This window comes from Artibeus jamaicensis, unplaced genomic scaffold (assembly GCF_021234435.1).
Source record: "Artibeus jamaicensis isolate MK-2021 breed Jamaican fruit bat unplaced genomic scaffold, CSHL_Jam_final contig_391, whole genome shotgun sequence".
Classification (NCBI taxonomy): Eukaryota; Metazoa; Chordata; class Mammalia; order Chiroptera; family Phyllostomidae; genus Artibeus; species Artibeus jamaicensis.
Genome location: NW_026521814.1, coordinates 23,774,941 through 23,789,249, shown reverse-complemented (window position 1 = coordinate 23,789,249; position 14,309 = coordinate 23,774,941). Strand labels below are relative to the sequence as shown.

At 36.6% G+C, this 14,309-nt stretch overlaps 1 protein-coding gene across 1 annotated transcript; it reads left to right on the top strand.

Annotated features, from left to right (window-relative positions):
- On the top strand, positions 1–14,309 carry OSGEPL1 (O-sialoglycoprotein endopeptidase like 1). Its single transcript, XM_037162985.2, has 8 exons — positions 1–86; positions 1,227–1,467; positions 8,810–9,197; positions 9,936–10,140; positions 10,217–10,365; positions 11,346–11,476; positions 11,590–11,661; positions 13,242–14,309. The coding sequence occupies exons 2-8, from the start codon at positions 1,247–1,249 to the stop codon at positions 13,318–13,320; spliced, it is 1,245 nt and encodes a 414-aa protein (XP_037018880.2). The 5' UTR covers positions 1–86; positions 1,227–1,246; the 3' UTR covers positions 13,321–14,309.

Genomic DNA, 14,309 nt, shown 5'->3' with positions numbered 1-14,309 from the left:
TCGGGCGTTACGGCGTCAGACAACCGGCACTCGAGCGGTCCTTACACGGGAAGGGGAGGAAAACTAGCTACTGTTGTTCACCAGAGGTGGGTGAATGCTCACCCCTGCCCGGTTTTGCACACTTGGGAAAGCGGTTCCAGACCGAGTCCCTCGCCTTCTTACAGCAGATAACGCGGGCGAAATCCCCAGGTTCACTTGGGAGCCTTCTTGACCAAAAGAAAAGTACTGTACTTGGCACTAGCTGCCCTGCGTGGATTTAGTGATTGCACATCCAATTTCTCACTGTCTGAGAAGCACTGCCCTAGCTGTTGTCTGTGGTCGATATCCAGCCCCTGGATGCCCTCTGCCCCAGTGGAACAATAAAAGTTCCAATATTTATTCACTGTTTTTTCCATGTTGTCAGTAGTGTAGTAGGTAGGGAGAGGCCTGCTTAGTAAACACCCAGAGAGTTTTAGAACAAGTAATTTGGGAGCATGAAACCAGATACATGGCAGTGTGGAAATACCAGGGGCCTTTGGTGATGGACTACTGTTATTTTGGAAAAAATAGGGTTTGAGAAGATCTCTGTTGTGATCAAGCTGTGGTGAAAAGGTAAATTTATTTAGAAAAATTGTAATTAATGGATAAAATAGGTAGGAAGTTGCAGTCTCTAGTGGAGATGTGGTTCATTTAAGATAAGCTGTATGAAAACACTTGTTTCTAAACTAGACGACTAAATTTTATTTTGAGTGTGTTTTGTGTGTACTCCGTTTTCTAATGAAATGACTATATTTTATTTTGAAGAATGTTTCCTGAAAATGGATTGCATTTATTCTTACTGTTCCATTTTGCCATAATTTCCGCTGTCAAAAAATAAATAGCACTTCCCAAAGGACTATTCTGTGCTGCCATTGTACCGTAATATCAGCTTTTTAATAAAGAATAATGAGTTGTTTAGTAAGAAGAGCATGAAAATAATAGTAATGAAAAAGTATATCTCACTGTCCTGTTTTCCCCCTTGAAGACCATTGAATTCATACTGTTCTTTATATTATATAAATTATATAATTATATAACAAGTTGCTACAGCCTTTAAAGATTTTTGCTTTTACAAATCTTTCCTATAATTTTATAAAACTCTATATTAAAATATAAACCAACCTTTCAGAATTTTACTTAACTAAATGTGCTAATGGCTCATGTCATTTCCAAATAATATTTAGTTGGTTTCTTTCATTCTTTTCCAGGAATTATCTATAGAGTAAGTATGCTAATATTGAATAAGACAGCAGGAGTTTTTTGTAAACCATCAAAAAGGAAAATTTATGAATATTTAAGAAGTTTTAATTTTCATCCTGGAAAAGTATTTCTTCATAAACTAGTGTTGGGAATTGAAACCAGTTGTGATGATACAGCAGCTGCTGTGGTGGATGAAACTGGAAATATTTTGGGAGAAGCAATACATTCTCAAACTGAAGTTCATTTGAAGTAAGTAGACATTATCTTGTTGGTACTTACTTTTTTGGAAAAAAGTAAAATAATTCTTTTGTATTTATCATATATAAAAGTTAAATTTTAGGAGCTAATTTCGTCTTTAACTTTTTAAAACCTCTCAGTCCTGGCTTTTAAGGCTCTCCACAATAAAGTTTAAATCTTAGTTAATCCTGTTGACAAAAAGAAACTAAGGTCATTCCCAACTCCAGTATTTATCCGTGACTTCCCCTCAGTAATGCCCTTCCTCTTTTGTTCACCTGTGTGTATCATGTTGCCAGCTGCAGTCTTAGGAAAGCCTGACTTCTAGCCTGTGTTAATCACTGAAAACAAAAAATCCTATTCACATTTATATATATAACTCATGTTGGTACTGTAAGAATAATATATTATTGTATTGAAGCACAGAATGGTGCAAGTTTTATAAACTAAGATGTTTCCAGAGGACCACCAGGTAAGTTACATAAATAAGTAGGCTGGATACGAAGTGGAAAATACTAAGCAAGTTAGTACTTAGCTCCAGCCAATTATTGCCATGCAGGTATATAAACCCTATATTATTTGATCATCAAAATTTTCAAAAAATGGAAATCCAGAATGTTACTGTAATATCTCCAGATTTTTTAAATTAGTAGCTAATTCAAAATATGTTGAAGCACTGTACAAATTAAAAATGCCTTGAAGCGCTTAATTTAAAATGGGTGAATAGTGAAAAAGGTTGGTATTTTGAGATCACAGACCTGTATTTTAATTATGAATTAGGCATTTGGTATTGGCTGCCTTAAGACAAGTTCTTCATCTTGTCTGATTCTGTTTTACACCCATAAAGTGGGAAGGATGCCTACCATATACGGTTGTGGGAAATATAATAGAAATAATATAGAATATTATAATTAGAAATAATATAGGTGAAGAGGCAGAATAGGCCTCGAATGGTTACATAATATGTGAAAGTGACTGGCAGGTGTTAGTAAGGCCTAGTGAAGTACTAGAAAGTCTTTGCCTTCAAGAAGCAAACCTGATCTCTAAGATATGACATACAGTTGACCCTTGAACAACACAGGTTTGAACTGTGCAGGTCCATTTATGCATAGATTTTTTTTCAGTAAATATATTGGAAAATATTTTTGGATATCTGACAATTTGGAAAAATTTGCAAATGAACCACATAGCTTAGGAATATTGAAAAAACAAGAAAAACTTACGTCATGAATGTATAAAATATATGTAGATACTAGTCTACTTTATCATTCACTACCATAAAATCTATTTTACTACACAAATCTATTATTAAAAAGTTAAAATATATAAAAACTTATTAATATATTTATAGACCATACACAGTGCCATTTGCAACTAGGAGAAATATAAACCAACAAAGATGAAATAATAAATCATAACTGCATAAAATTAACTGTAGTACATACTGCACTACTGTAATAGTTTTGTAGCTGCCACCTGCTGCTATTGCAGTAAGCTCAAGTGTTGTATCAGCTTGAAGTGCTGTTTGTCTCTGATACCTCTACGTAGCAGTTCATCTCTTCGGTAAATTGGGTATCATGGTAGAAAGTGATCTACTTGGGATTCTTGTGTAGTTTTCACTGTGTTTTGTGCAGTATCATAAACCTTGAATAACACCAGGGGACCCATATGAAGTGCCACTTGTGATGCTGGAGGTGCTCCAAGCAGAGAAGAGTTATGACATTACAGGAAAAAGTTGGATTGCTTGATATATGTCTGGATATGCCTGCCATTTTAAGATAAATGAATCCAGTATAAGGGTCATTGTTTAAAAAAAATCATGAAGCTGTTGCTGCAGCTATGTCAGTAGTTGTAAATATTTTGCACTTCTTAGGAAGTACCTTTTTATCTCATATTGAAAATACAGCTTTTATGTGGGTGCAGGACTGCTATTAAGAAAGGCATACCTATAGAAAAAGTGAAGTCATTACATGACAAAGTAAAATGCAGGTGAAGGATCTAAAGCTGGAGAATTTAATGCCAGCATTGGATGATTTGATAATTTTAGAAAGAGTTTTGGCTTAAAAAATGTCTAGATGGCCTGTGAAGCAGCTTCTGTTGACCAAGAGGCAGCAGATGAGTTCCCAGATGTTAAGAAAATCATTTGAGGAGAAAGGATATCCACCTGAACAGGTTTTTAATGCAGACAGAAGTACCCTATTCTGGAAAAACAAAATGCCACAAAGGACATTTATTAGTAAGGAAGAGAGTAAGGAAGAGAAGTGAGCACTAGGATTTAAAGCAGGAGGGGATAGGCTTAACTCTACTGTTTTGTGCAAATACAGTTGGATTTACGACCAGGACTAACCTTATCTATAAAGCTGCTAACACCTAAGCCTTGAAGGAAAAAGATAACCACCAGCTGCCAGTCTTTTGGTAGTATGACAACAAGAAGGCCTGGATAATGAGGACCCTTTTTCTGGATTGGTTCCATCCATGTGTTGTCCCTGAAGTCAGGAAGTACTCAGCCAATAAGGGACTGTCTCTTCAAGTTCTTTTGATGCCACCCAGAAAGCTGTGAGTTTAACACTAAAGGCATCAGAATGATCTGTTTGTCTCCCAACACAACATCTCTAATTCAACCTCTAATCCAGGGTGCAGGGGTAAGGGGAGGGTGGATCGTTAGGGCCTTTAAGACTCATTACACATGGGACCCTGTGGAAAGGATTGTCAACGCTGTAAAAGAGAACCCAGATGGAGAGAATGTCATGAAAGTCTGAGGGATTGCACCATTAAAAATGCCATTGTTATAGAAAAAGCTGTGACAGCCATCAAGCCCCAAAACATAAATTTCTGCTGGAGAAAACTGTCCAGATGTTGTACATGGCCTCGTAGGACTTACGGCAGCCAATCAAGAAAGTCATGAAAGAGGTTTCAGATATAGCAAAAAAGGTGGGGGTGAAGAGTTTCAAAATATGGATCTTGGAGAAAATCAAGAGCTAATAGATACCACACCACAGGAATTAACAAATGACAACTTGATGGAGATGAGTGCTTCCAAACCAGTACCAGATAATGAAGAAGATGTAGAAGAAGCAGTGATAGAAAACACATTGACATTAGATAATCTGGCAGAAGGGTTCCAGTAATTCAGGACTGCTTTTTACTTCTTTTATGGCATGGACTCTTCTATAATATGGGACTGAAATTAAAGCAAACAGTGGAAGAAGGATTGGTGTTTACAGAAATATTTTTTAAACAATGAAAAAGGAAAAAGTGAGACAGAAGTGATGATGTATTTCTATAATTGCATCAAATGTGCCTGCCTCTCCGACCTCCCCTTCCACTTCTTCAACCTCATCTGCCTCCGTCACCTCTGAGAGAGCAAGACCACCTCTGAGAGAGCAAGGTTGCTCTCTCAGCCTCCTCTTCCTCCTTCTCAGCCTACTCTTTGTGAAGATGATGAGGTTAAAGACCTCATCCTTTGGATCCTTTACAGTGATCCACTTCACTTAATGAATAGTAAATAATCACGCTGCACAGTTAATAAACTTACCTGTCATGTGTGTGTGTTTTCATGTGAATCTAATAACTGTACACCAAGAATGTATGAGACTTCTCTGTATGGTCATCACTTAAGTATTGTTCATGTAGAACATCATATGCGAGACCTGTATTGAAGTGGATAGCCTATCCATACTTAAGCGTAAGGTGAGTGTTATTTAACATAAACTTAATAATGTGTTAGTTTTCTTACTGGTGTATAACTTAGCTTTCAGAGAATTACTGTACAGCACGCCCCTCTCCTGTCATTGGAGAAATTGCATTTCAGCCAATCATCAGAGGCAAATGTCTTTTTCTAAATGTAACAATGTTTTTAAAACAGTATAATGAATATGGTTATTGTACTGCATGCCATAAAAATTTTATAGCCATTCATTATTGTATAGACTAGGCTATCGTGATGCAATTGTGTCCATTACATGAGACTACTATAAAGCAATCCCATTGCTGCTTCTTTGTAATCAGTGCATGAATCATTGTGCCCTATAAACAAATGAAATTTTCTCATAGTATCTTTTCATTTTTAATGTCTAGTATTAGTAATATGTATAAACCTGCAATGTTTTGTATCTCATAAGACAATATTGATGTAGGTAGTGATAGATGATTCATATCTTGTAAACAGACATAAACTCATGGTACCAATAAATACAACACAGTACTGTAGTTTCTACTACAGCACAAATGTAGTTTCCCTTGTTATTTTAAATAACATTTTCTTCTCTCTAGCTTACTTTAAGTATTTAATACATATACAAAATATGTGTTAATTAACTTCATGTTATTAGTAAGACTGCCAGTACTAAGCTATTAGTAGTAAAGTTTTGGGGGAATCAAAGTTATGCATAGATTTTTGACTGCATGGAGGCTGGCACCTCTAACCCCTGCATTGTTCATAGGTCAACTATATTAGGTAAATATTCACTGTATGCTCCTACTGAGGATTTTTAACATCTGTGTAGAGAACTAGCAGATCTTCAACATCAGATGCTTGACGTTTTTTTTCAAGAGTTGAGGTACATGTCACAGACCCTACAGTTTATTGCTCTGCTTCTCTGTCACATGCTGGCAATTTTTTTGCTGGCAACTTTACCTCCTAATTGTTTATTTGTGACATTTGGAGTGACTAACCACTATCTGTCCTACATGGATCAAAAAACAAAATTGTTGACTCTGAGCACAAACTTTATTTCAGGATTGCAAGCTGTCTTCTGTCCTGCTGTGACTGCAGAGTGTTTAAAAATAAATTTATCTTTTTTTACAAAACTCTTCATGTTTCTGTTAGTATTTCTTTACTCCCAGTCATTCCAGCTAAGTATCTGAATCACCTCTGATGCCTTTGTCTCTTTTCCTCTTATATTCAATTAATTATTACAGTTTTCCAGGCTCTCTCCCTTTGTTTTCATTCCCATAATCACTAGATTAAGATGTAATCACCTTACACTTCTGCACTAACTTTAAGTCTTTAAAAATCTTACTACTGCAGAGACATTAATTTTTCTAAAATCCAGTTTTATCCTGTCCTTCTTGGGTTCAAATTTCTTCCTTAAAATGCCTCTCAAGATTATTTTGGCTATTTCTTTTTTTTTTTTAATTTTTTATTGACTATGCTGTTACAGTTGTTCTATTCCCCCTTTCATTCCCCTCCACCCTACCCCCCATCCCCACCATTACCCCCCCTTTAGTTTACGACCATGTGTCTCAAGTCCTTTAGATTCTATATTTCCCATGCTATTCTTGCCCCCCCTTCTATTTTCTTTTTTTTTTATTTATTTTTTATTGATTATGCCATTACATTTGCTCTATTCCCCCCTCCCTTCCCCTCCACCCTGCATACCCCTCCCCCACCATTTCCCCCTTTAGTTCATGAACATGTGTCTCAAATTTTTTAGATTCTGTATTTCCCCTACTATTCTTACCCTCCCCCCTATCTATTTTCTATCTACTGTCTATACTACTTATTTTTTGTACCTTCTCCCCCCTTCCCCTCCTCCCACTCCCCTGTTGCTAACCCTCCCTGTGATCTTCATTTCTATGGTTCTGCTCCTGATCTAGCTATCCTCTTAGTTTGCTTTTGTTTTAGGTGTGGTTCTTAATAACTGTGAGTTTGCTGTCCTTTCACTGTTCATCTTTTTTATCTTCTTTTTCTTAGGTAAGTCCCTTTAACATTTCATATAGTAAGGGCTTGGTGATGATGAACTCCTTGAATTTGACCTTATCTGAGAAGCACTTTATCTGTCCTTCCATTCTAAATGAAAATTTTGCTGGGTAGAGCAATCTTGGTTGTAGATCTTTGGTTTTCATGACTTGGAATACCTCTGTCCAGCCCCTTCTTGCCTGTAAGGTCTCTTTTGAGAAATCAGCTGACAGTCTGATGGGAACTCCTTTGTAGGTGACTGTCCCCTTAGCTCTTGCTGCTTCTAGGATTCTCTCCTTCATTTGAATCTTGGCTAATGTAATTATGATGTGCCTTGGTGTGTTCCTTCCCGGGTCCAACTTCCTCGGGACTCTCCGAGCTTCCTGGATCTCTCGGAAGTCTATTTCCTTTGCCATCTTGGGGAAATTCTCCTTTATTATTTGTTCAAATAATTTTTCAACTGGTGGTTGTGCCTTTCCCCCTTCTGGTACCCCTATAATTCGGATGTTGGAACGTTTAAAGATGTCCTGGAGGTTCCCAAGCCTCTCTTCATTTTTCTGAATTCTTATTTCTTCATTCCTTTCTGCTTGATCATCTTTTTCTTCTGTCTGGTCCTCTCCCTTGATTTGAGTCCCAATTTTCTTTCCATCACTATTGGTATCTTTTGTATCAGCATTCATTTCAATTAATTTAGCTTCCATATGTTTCTCTAATTTGTGACTAAAATCCACCAGTTCTGTAAGGATCTTTATAACCAGTGTTTTGAACTGTGCATCTGAAAGACTGGCTATTTCTTCATCACTTAGGTCTATCGGTTCTGGGGCTCTGAGTGGTTCTAGAGCCATTTTTGGTTTATTCGTGCTGTTTAGTGAGCGGAGCGAAGCCTTAGTTGTTTACCAGGACGGGGCGACCCAAGTCGCTGGTTTGTGACGCTGTGTGTGGGGGCGGGGTCAGAGAGGGAGAGATGGCGTTCCTCTCCGCTAGCCCAGCGCATCTAGTCACTCAAACGCCTCGGGCTTGCTTATCCGATCCTAATTTTGCGAGCCTGCTGCACCGCGCGGGTTTCCCTTCTCACTGGTTTCTCCGCACGTAAATGCGCGCGACTGAGCGACCCACCGCGCCTATTCCCTGTGCGCTCCGGCAGCCAGCTCCCTGGCGATCAGCCCTCGGCTGTCTGCGCGCCCCGCGCACCGCCCCGGGAATTTTTTCTTGCTAACCTGCTCTGCTTCTGGCCTCGCTCCTCATACCGGTCCAGCCGAGTATCTAGTTGTCCTTTGGACTCCGTATTGTCGATTTTCCGTGTGGCTTGGTTGTGACGGCTGTTAAAAATAGTTGTTCTTAGATTTGGTTGTGCACAGAGGCGAGGTGGACCCTCCACCTACTTCTCCATCTTGGCAGAAGTCCCTATTTTCTATCTACTGTCTATTTCTTTCATCAGCAAGCAAATCAGTAGGAGGTTTTTTGCACCACTTTAAATAAACATTGTATACCCTTAATTTAGTACTACATTCTGAGTTCTTATAGTGTGCTGCATTCATTATAAGACACATATTTGAAAATACTTAACATTTTTAGCTATGTAATGATTAAAAAACTTAACTTCAGCTATAATATATAACTTTTCTTCCTATTTTACAGTCTTAAAATTATAAAAAGCTTTTTAATAATCTCTTTCAGAACAGGTGGAATTATTCCTCCAGTAGCTCAACAGCTTCACAGAGAAAACATTCAACGAATAGTACAAGAAGCTCTATCTGTCAGTCAAGTCAGTCCAAGCGAACTCTCAGCAATTGCAACTACCATAAAACCAGGACTTGCTTTAAGCTTGGGAGTGGGCTTATCATTTAGCTTACAGCTGGTTGATCAGTTGAAAAAGCCCTTCATTCCCATTCATCATATGGAAGCTCACGCACTTACTATTAGGTTGACAAATAAAGTAGAATTTCCTTTTTTAGTTCTTTTGATTTCTGGAGGCCATTGTCTGTTGGCATTAGTTAGAGGAGTTTCAGATTTTCTGCTTCTTGGAAAGTCTTTGGACATAGCACCGGGTGACATGCTTGACAAGGTAATTAAGAATTTCTCTCTTCTTTTTTAAGGTGTCAGTTTCAGTTAAATAGTAATAGCTGCATTAGTACTATTCACCTAAATGTTTCTGAATGATATCATATTAGACTGAAAAATGTATGTGCAGTAAAACAAGAAAAACTAGTACCTAGTTTACAAAAGATTCTTTCAGGTTTACATCAACGCATAAGGGCTCAAAGAGATTGCAAATACAGTTAGGTTTTTAATCTGCTAGGATAATGTATGTGCAAGAAAGCATATTTGTGAAGTGTAAAGTACTCAAAAATGTGAAATGTGAGGGTAAAGATAACATAAGGATATTAAAGATACACAGAGTTCTAAGGTTAAACATCACAGTTGCTGACACGACCACCAGGCAGGTTTCTGTTTCCTTTGTTTTAGAATCCTGCACAGCCTAATGCCATACAAAGAAATTCTGCTGCCAACAGTTGAAATGACTGGAATAAATGAGATGTGAAAACTCATCTCACTTTTGAAATTATTTTTGAAGTTCAACATTAAGGGGTCATTGCTAACTTCAAATCTATTTTCCATACCCAGTAGAAGAGCAAAAGTAGATAAGGAGACAGCGATCAGCCACTATTGGTCAGATTGTCAGAAGTAAAAGTAGAGCTTGTGTTATCCATCCAGGGTTTTGTGTGTTTTTTATTGCCTTTGCATCTTCAGTTCAACATGTGCACTTTTATTCATTATAAACATTTTTGTTTGTTTTTGATAGGTAGCAAGAAGACTTTCTTTAATAAAACATCCAGAATGCTCCACCATGAGTGGTGGGAAGGCTATAGAACATTTGGCTAAACAAGGAAATAAACTGCATTTTGATTTCAAACCTCCCATGCAACGTGCTAAAAATTGTGATTTTTCTTTTTCTGGACTTCAACATGTTATAGATAGGACAATAACGCAAAAGGAAAAAGAGGAAGGTATACTTATAATTAGTAAAGTTGGACATATAAATAATCCTGGGTTTTGCCTACAAATGCCTGCTTGTTTCTGCAGGTATTGAGAAGGGGCAACTTCTGTCTTCAGCTGCCGACATTGCTGCTGCAGTGCAGCACACTACGGCTTGCCACGTTGCAAAAAGAACACATCGTGCCATTCTGTTTTGCAAGCAGAGAAACTTGTTATCTCAAAGTAATGCAGTACTGGTAAGTTATCTCGTTTTGGAATAGTAACTCTTCACCGTTCGATACTGTTCTTCCAAGAGCTTAACTGACCCTGTGCATCAGATGAAAACGTCTTTATGCCATACACTAGACCTGACGATATGAAATATGCAGAATAAAGCTGACATCCATTTCTCGTACCGGTGTGGCAGCTTTATGGGATAGGTACAGCCTACGTGGCAAAACCGTCCAAGCCACATCTTCTCATTGAATTAAAAAGACAGTTTACAATAAGAAATGAAACGCAGTAACTGGTGTCATTATTTTTTGAAAAATAGGCTGATTTCCTTAAAATTTATGTTCCTTTGATGAAATCTTTTTAAGGCATTTAGAGTCTTTCAATAAACTTCTTATTTAAGTATATCTGAAGCTTAACTGTTTTGAAAAATTATAAAGTGAGACAATATTTAAATGATGGTATATTCACAAAATTGAGTTTCAAAGATGACAGTTTTTTAAGGATTATGTAACAAAAATGAAAAATGCTTCTAAGTAAAAACTTTAGGGTCTAAAGTATTGTACTATGATTATAATTAGAAAAAGGTTAGAAGAAAATATACAAAAGTGGTAATAGTGATTATAGGCTGATAATTTTTGGTGGTTTTTTTTATACTCTAAATTTTTATTGTAGAGATATATCAATTGCTCATTATTCATCTATCAAAATGTGATCTTTTTTTTAAATTTTATTTATTTATCTTCAGAGGGGAAGGAAAGGAGAGAGGGAGAGAAATATCAATGTATGGTTGCTTCTCGTGTGTCCCCTACCGGGAACTGGTCTTCAACCCAGGCATGTGCCCTGACTGGGAATCGAACTGCGATACTCTGGTTCACAGGCCTGCGCTCAATCCACTAAGCTACACCAGCCAGGGCAAAATTTGATCTTTTTATTGTATAATATAGCTAACAGCTTGGCTCATATCCATATGTAATATTTGTTAATTTTGATCTTCTCAATTCAGGTTGTTTCTGGAGGAGTTGCAAGTAACTTATATATCCGAAAAGCTCTGGAAATTGTGACAAATGCAACACAATGCACTTTATTGTGTCCTCCTCCCAGACTGTGCACTGACAACGGCATTATGATCGCATGGTAAGCCACGAGATATATGTGCTTCCCTCATAATTATGTAAATATTGCTATTTCATCCTGCTAAATCTTTTAAATTTTGGGCTATTTACTTTGTTTCAATGATTCTTGTTTAGGAATGGTATTGAAAGATTGCGTGCTGGCTTGGGCATTTTATACAACACAGAAGGCATCCGTTATGAACCGAAGTATGTAGAACCATTCATATCTTTATGCAGGTTGCATTATAAAAGTCAAAGCCTGGGGTGAAGGGTTTGTATAAACGATTATGATGGACACATGGACAACAACAAGGTGGGGGTGGAAACAGGAGAGAGGTGGGAAGGGTTGGGGTAGGGGGAAAAGCAGAAAACTGTGCTTGAATAACAATGAATGAATGAATGAATGAATGAATAAAAAAGTCAAAGCCTGGATCTTGCTCTTATATATGAGGTTTTCATGGACATTCTGGTTACATTAATTTATTTCATGAACCTAGGAGGTAGATACTTTTTGAGAAATATGTTTGTTTCAATTTCAAGTTATAAAAAATTTGACAAATCTTAAGTTGGAAACATAAGGTGAGAATTATAAAATGATGATTTTTTTTTTACTTGGAACCAGAATGGAAACCATGTCTATGGCCTGACTTTTGCAATGTCAAGACCATCTCAGAACCAGCTAGTTTGCTGGGAAACAAGAAATATGTGCAAAAGGCATTTGGATGTGAGACTGGGCTATGTCCTTCTATGTGCAGCTGAGTAATGGCCCAAGTTTTCTGCAAGCCTTAGTTTATCTCCCTAATCAAATTTCCGAAGAACACAGTTATTCAGTTTGTTACCAAGTTCTGGTCTAAGTGAATTCAAGAATAGCAAAAATAGTGAAGGATGATTGTGTTTCATAATCTAACATAATTCTCTTTTCAACATTGGTTCATCTGATGTTTTACAACTTTTTAGCATTGTAGTCCATCACTGTAGCTACATGAATCACAGACTCTTATGGCTGATTGTAAATGAACTGAGTTTAGTTAGTAATGGCAGAAGAAACCCCTATGTTAGTGGCTGGGTCTTTTATGGAATATATCTGATCCAGTGGTGCCTTCTTTGGGTGGTATAGAAACTGGAGACAATGGCTTTTTCCAGGTTGGGCATATAGTGAAAAATCAGAAATCTGCAGCCAAAATTACTTACTAAGGAAGAACAAAGAAAAAGGGTGGGATCTAAGACCTCTCCTGCTTGTATTGACAAAGGAAGGGAGAAAAGAAGCTAGATTTTGAAACCTCAGAAAAGAATCAGTGGAAACCTAGGGAATTTCTAAAGTAGGAGTGGATGTAGTTTTGACTTTAGCTATATGGTAAATTGTTTTTGCCTTTTTAGCATCATAGAGAATTATAAGACTAAAAAAATCTTCCTACTTCATTTTGTTTTTATTTATCTACAGTATTTGAGAGCCATAGAATTATTTCTTTCGAAACATCTCAATCTCAAAGTCATTGAGTTTTATATATTAAATATGTATAGCTGTTTACATGTTAAATATACCTCAAAGTGGTTAAAAAACTCTCCAAATTTAGATTTCTTATTAGTGAAACTCGCCTTTCTTCATTCATTCTTCTGGTTTGAGGTCCTGTTGTATTTATATGTATCAAGAATTATCACTCCATACAACTAACTATAAATTAGATACGCATATTGTTTGTTGAGAATTCTAAGCAAATAGTCTGCAGACTAGTGACAGATCAGGAAGCAAATATTTGAAATAATGTGTTTGGTCTGATATCATGCAGATGTCCTCTAGGAGTAGATATATCGAAAGAAGTTGGAGAAGCTGCCATAAAAGTACCACGATTGAAAATGAAGATTTGATTTTTGCTTTTCGAAAATTCCTGAAGGTAGTATTTCAACAGTTGTGATTTTTTTGTATATCAGATTGTAGGAGATATATAATATGTTGACAGATACTTTCTTTTGTTATTCCTCTTATATTTGATTTTTAACTTGCTCTTCTGAGAGACTGCAATAATATGTTATTGTCTTATAAGAGAATATAAATTTTGAAATCAAAAACCAAAGTAAAATGTCTTTTGGGGGAAAGGATGTACTGATATTGGCAGATAGAAGAAACAAACCTACAGGAAGAAATACAGTGATTCTGCTAAATTCTGGCCCCATGTTATACAGGCTGAGATCTGTCTTCCCCTTTTTCCTATCAGAGTAGCAGAAGCTATTTCTTTGGCTTCTGCTGAAAATTAGCCTGACTTTTCCAATGAGAGAACAGTTTTAGAACAGGAGCCAGGTCAAAGTTGTGTCAAGTTGTAGAATTCTAAATTAAGACAAAAGGTGACATCTAACGGAATGTATGTTATTAATTATGAGAGTTAAAAAATAAAAATATGTTATATATGTATGTTCTCTGGAGCAAATGGAATGTCTGTACATTTCTTAAAACCCATTTGGGACTTTAAGAATAAGAAATGTGACATGCAAGTAATTTCTCATTGTGTATTGTACTTTTTAGTTGACCACATATATTTATATTCATTATTTCAGAAATGTTATTTAATTGGTGAAAATAGATGAGATGAAAAGGGTTTGGTTTTGTTTCTAGGTAATTTCCCAGAATCTGAAACTTCATACTGCAGATATCATAATAGTTTATTGCTTTTTTCTGCCTAAAGTAGGTTTGACTCTAAGGACAATGCCACAGACTGTTTAATGTCCTTTGAAAGGATTTACCAGTAGAGATTTATAGAATGTCATCCACACAAGACAAGTTAACTTTCTAGTTAGTGACTTGCTTTATTAAGAAACTAGGAGATAAGGATACAAATCTATAATAAAAAGATTTATTTTAA

What these genes read in the sequence shown, in the direction of transcription:
- OSGEPL1 (XM_037162985.2), top strand. Translation starts at nt 1,247, where the DNA reads ATGCTAATATTGAATAAGACAGCAGGAGTTTTTTGTAAACCATCAAAA. An exon ending in CTCAAAGTAATGCAGTACTG is followed by an intron (nt 10,366 to 11,345) that starts GTAAGTTATCTC and finishes TTCTCAATTCAG; the next exon opens with GTTGTTTCTGGAGGAGTTGC. An exon ending in GGCATCCGTTATGAACCGAA is followed by an intron (nt 11,662 to 13,241) that starts GTATGTAGAACC and finishes GATATCATGCAG; the next exon opens with ATGTCCTCTAGGAGTAGATA.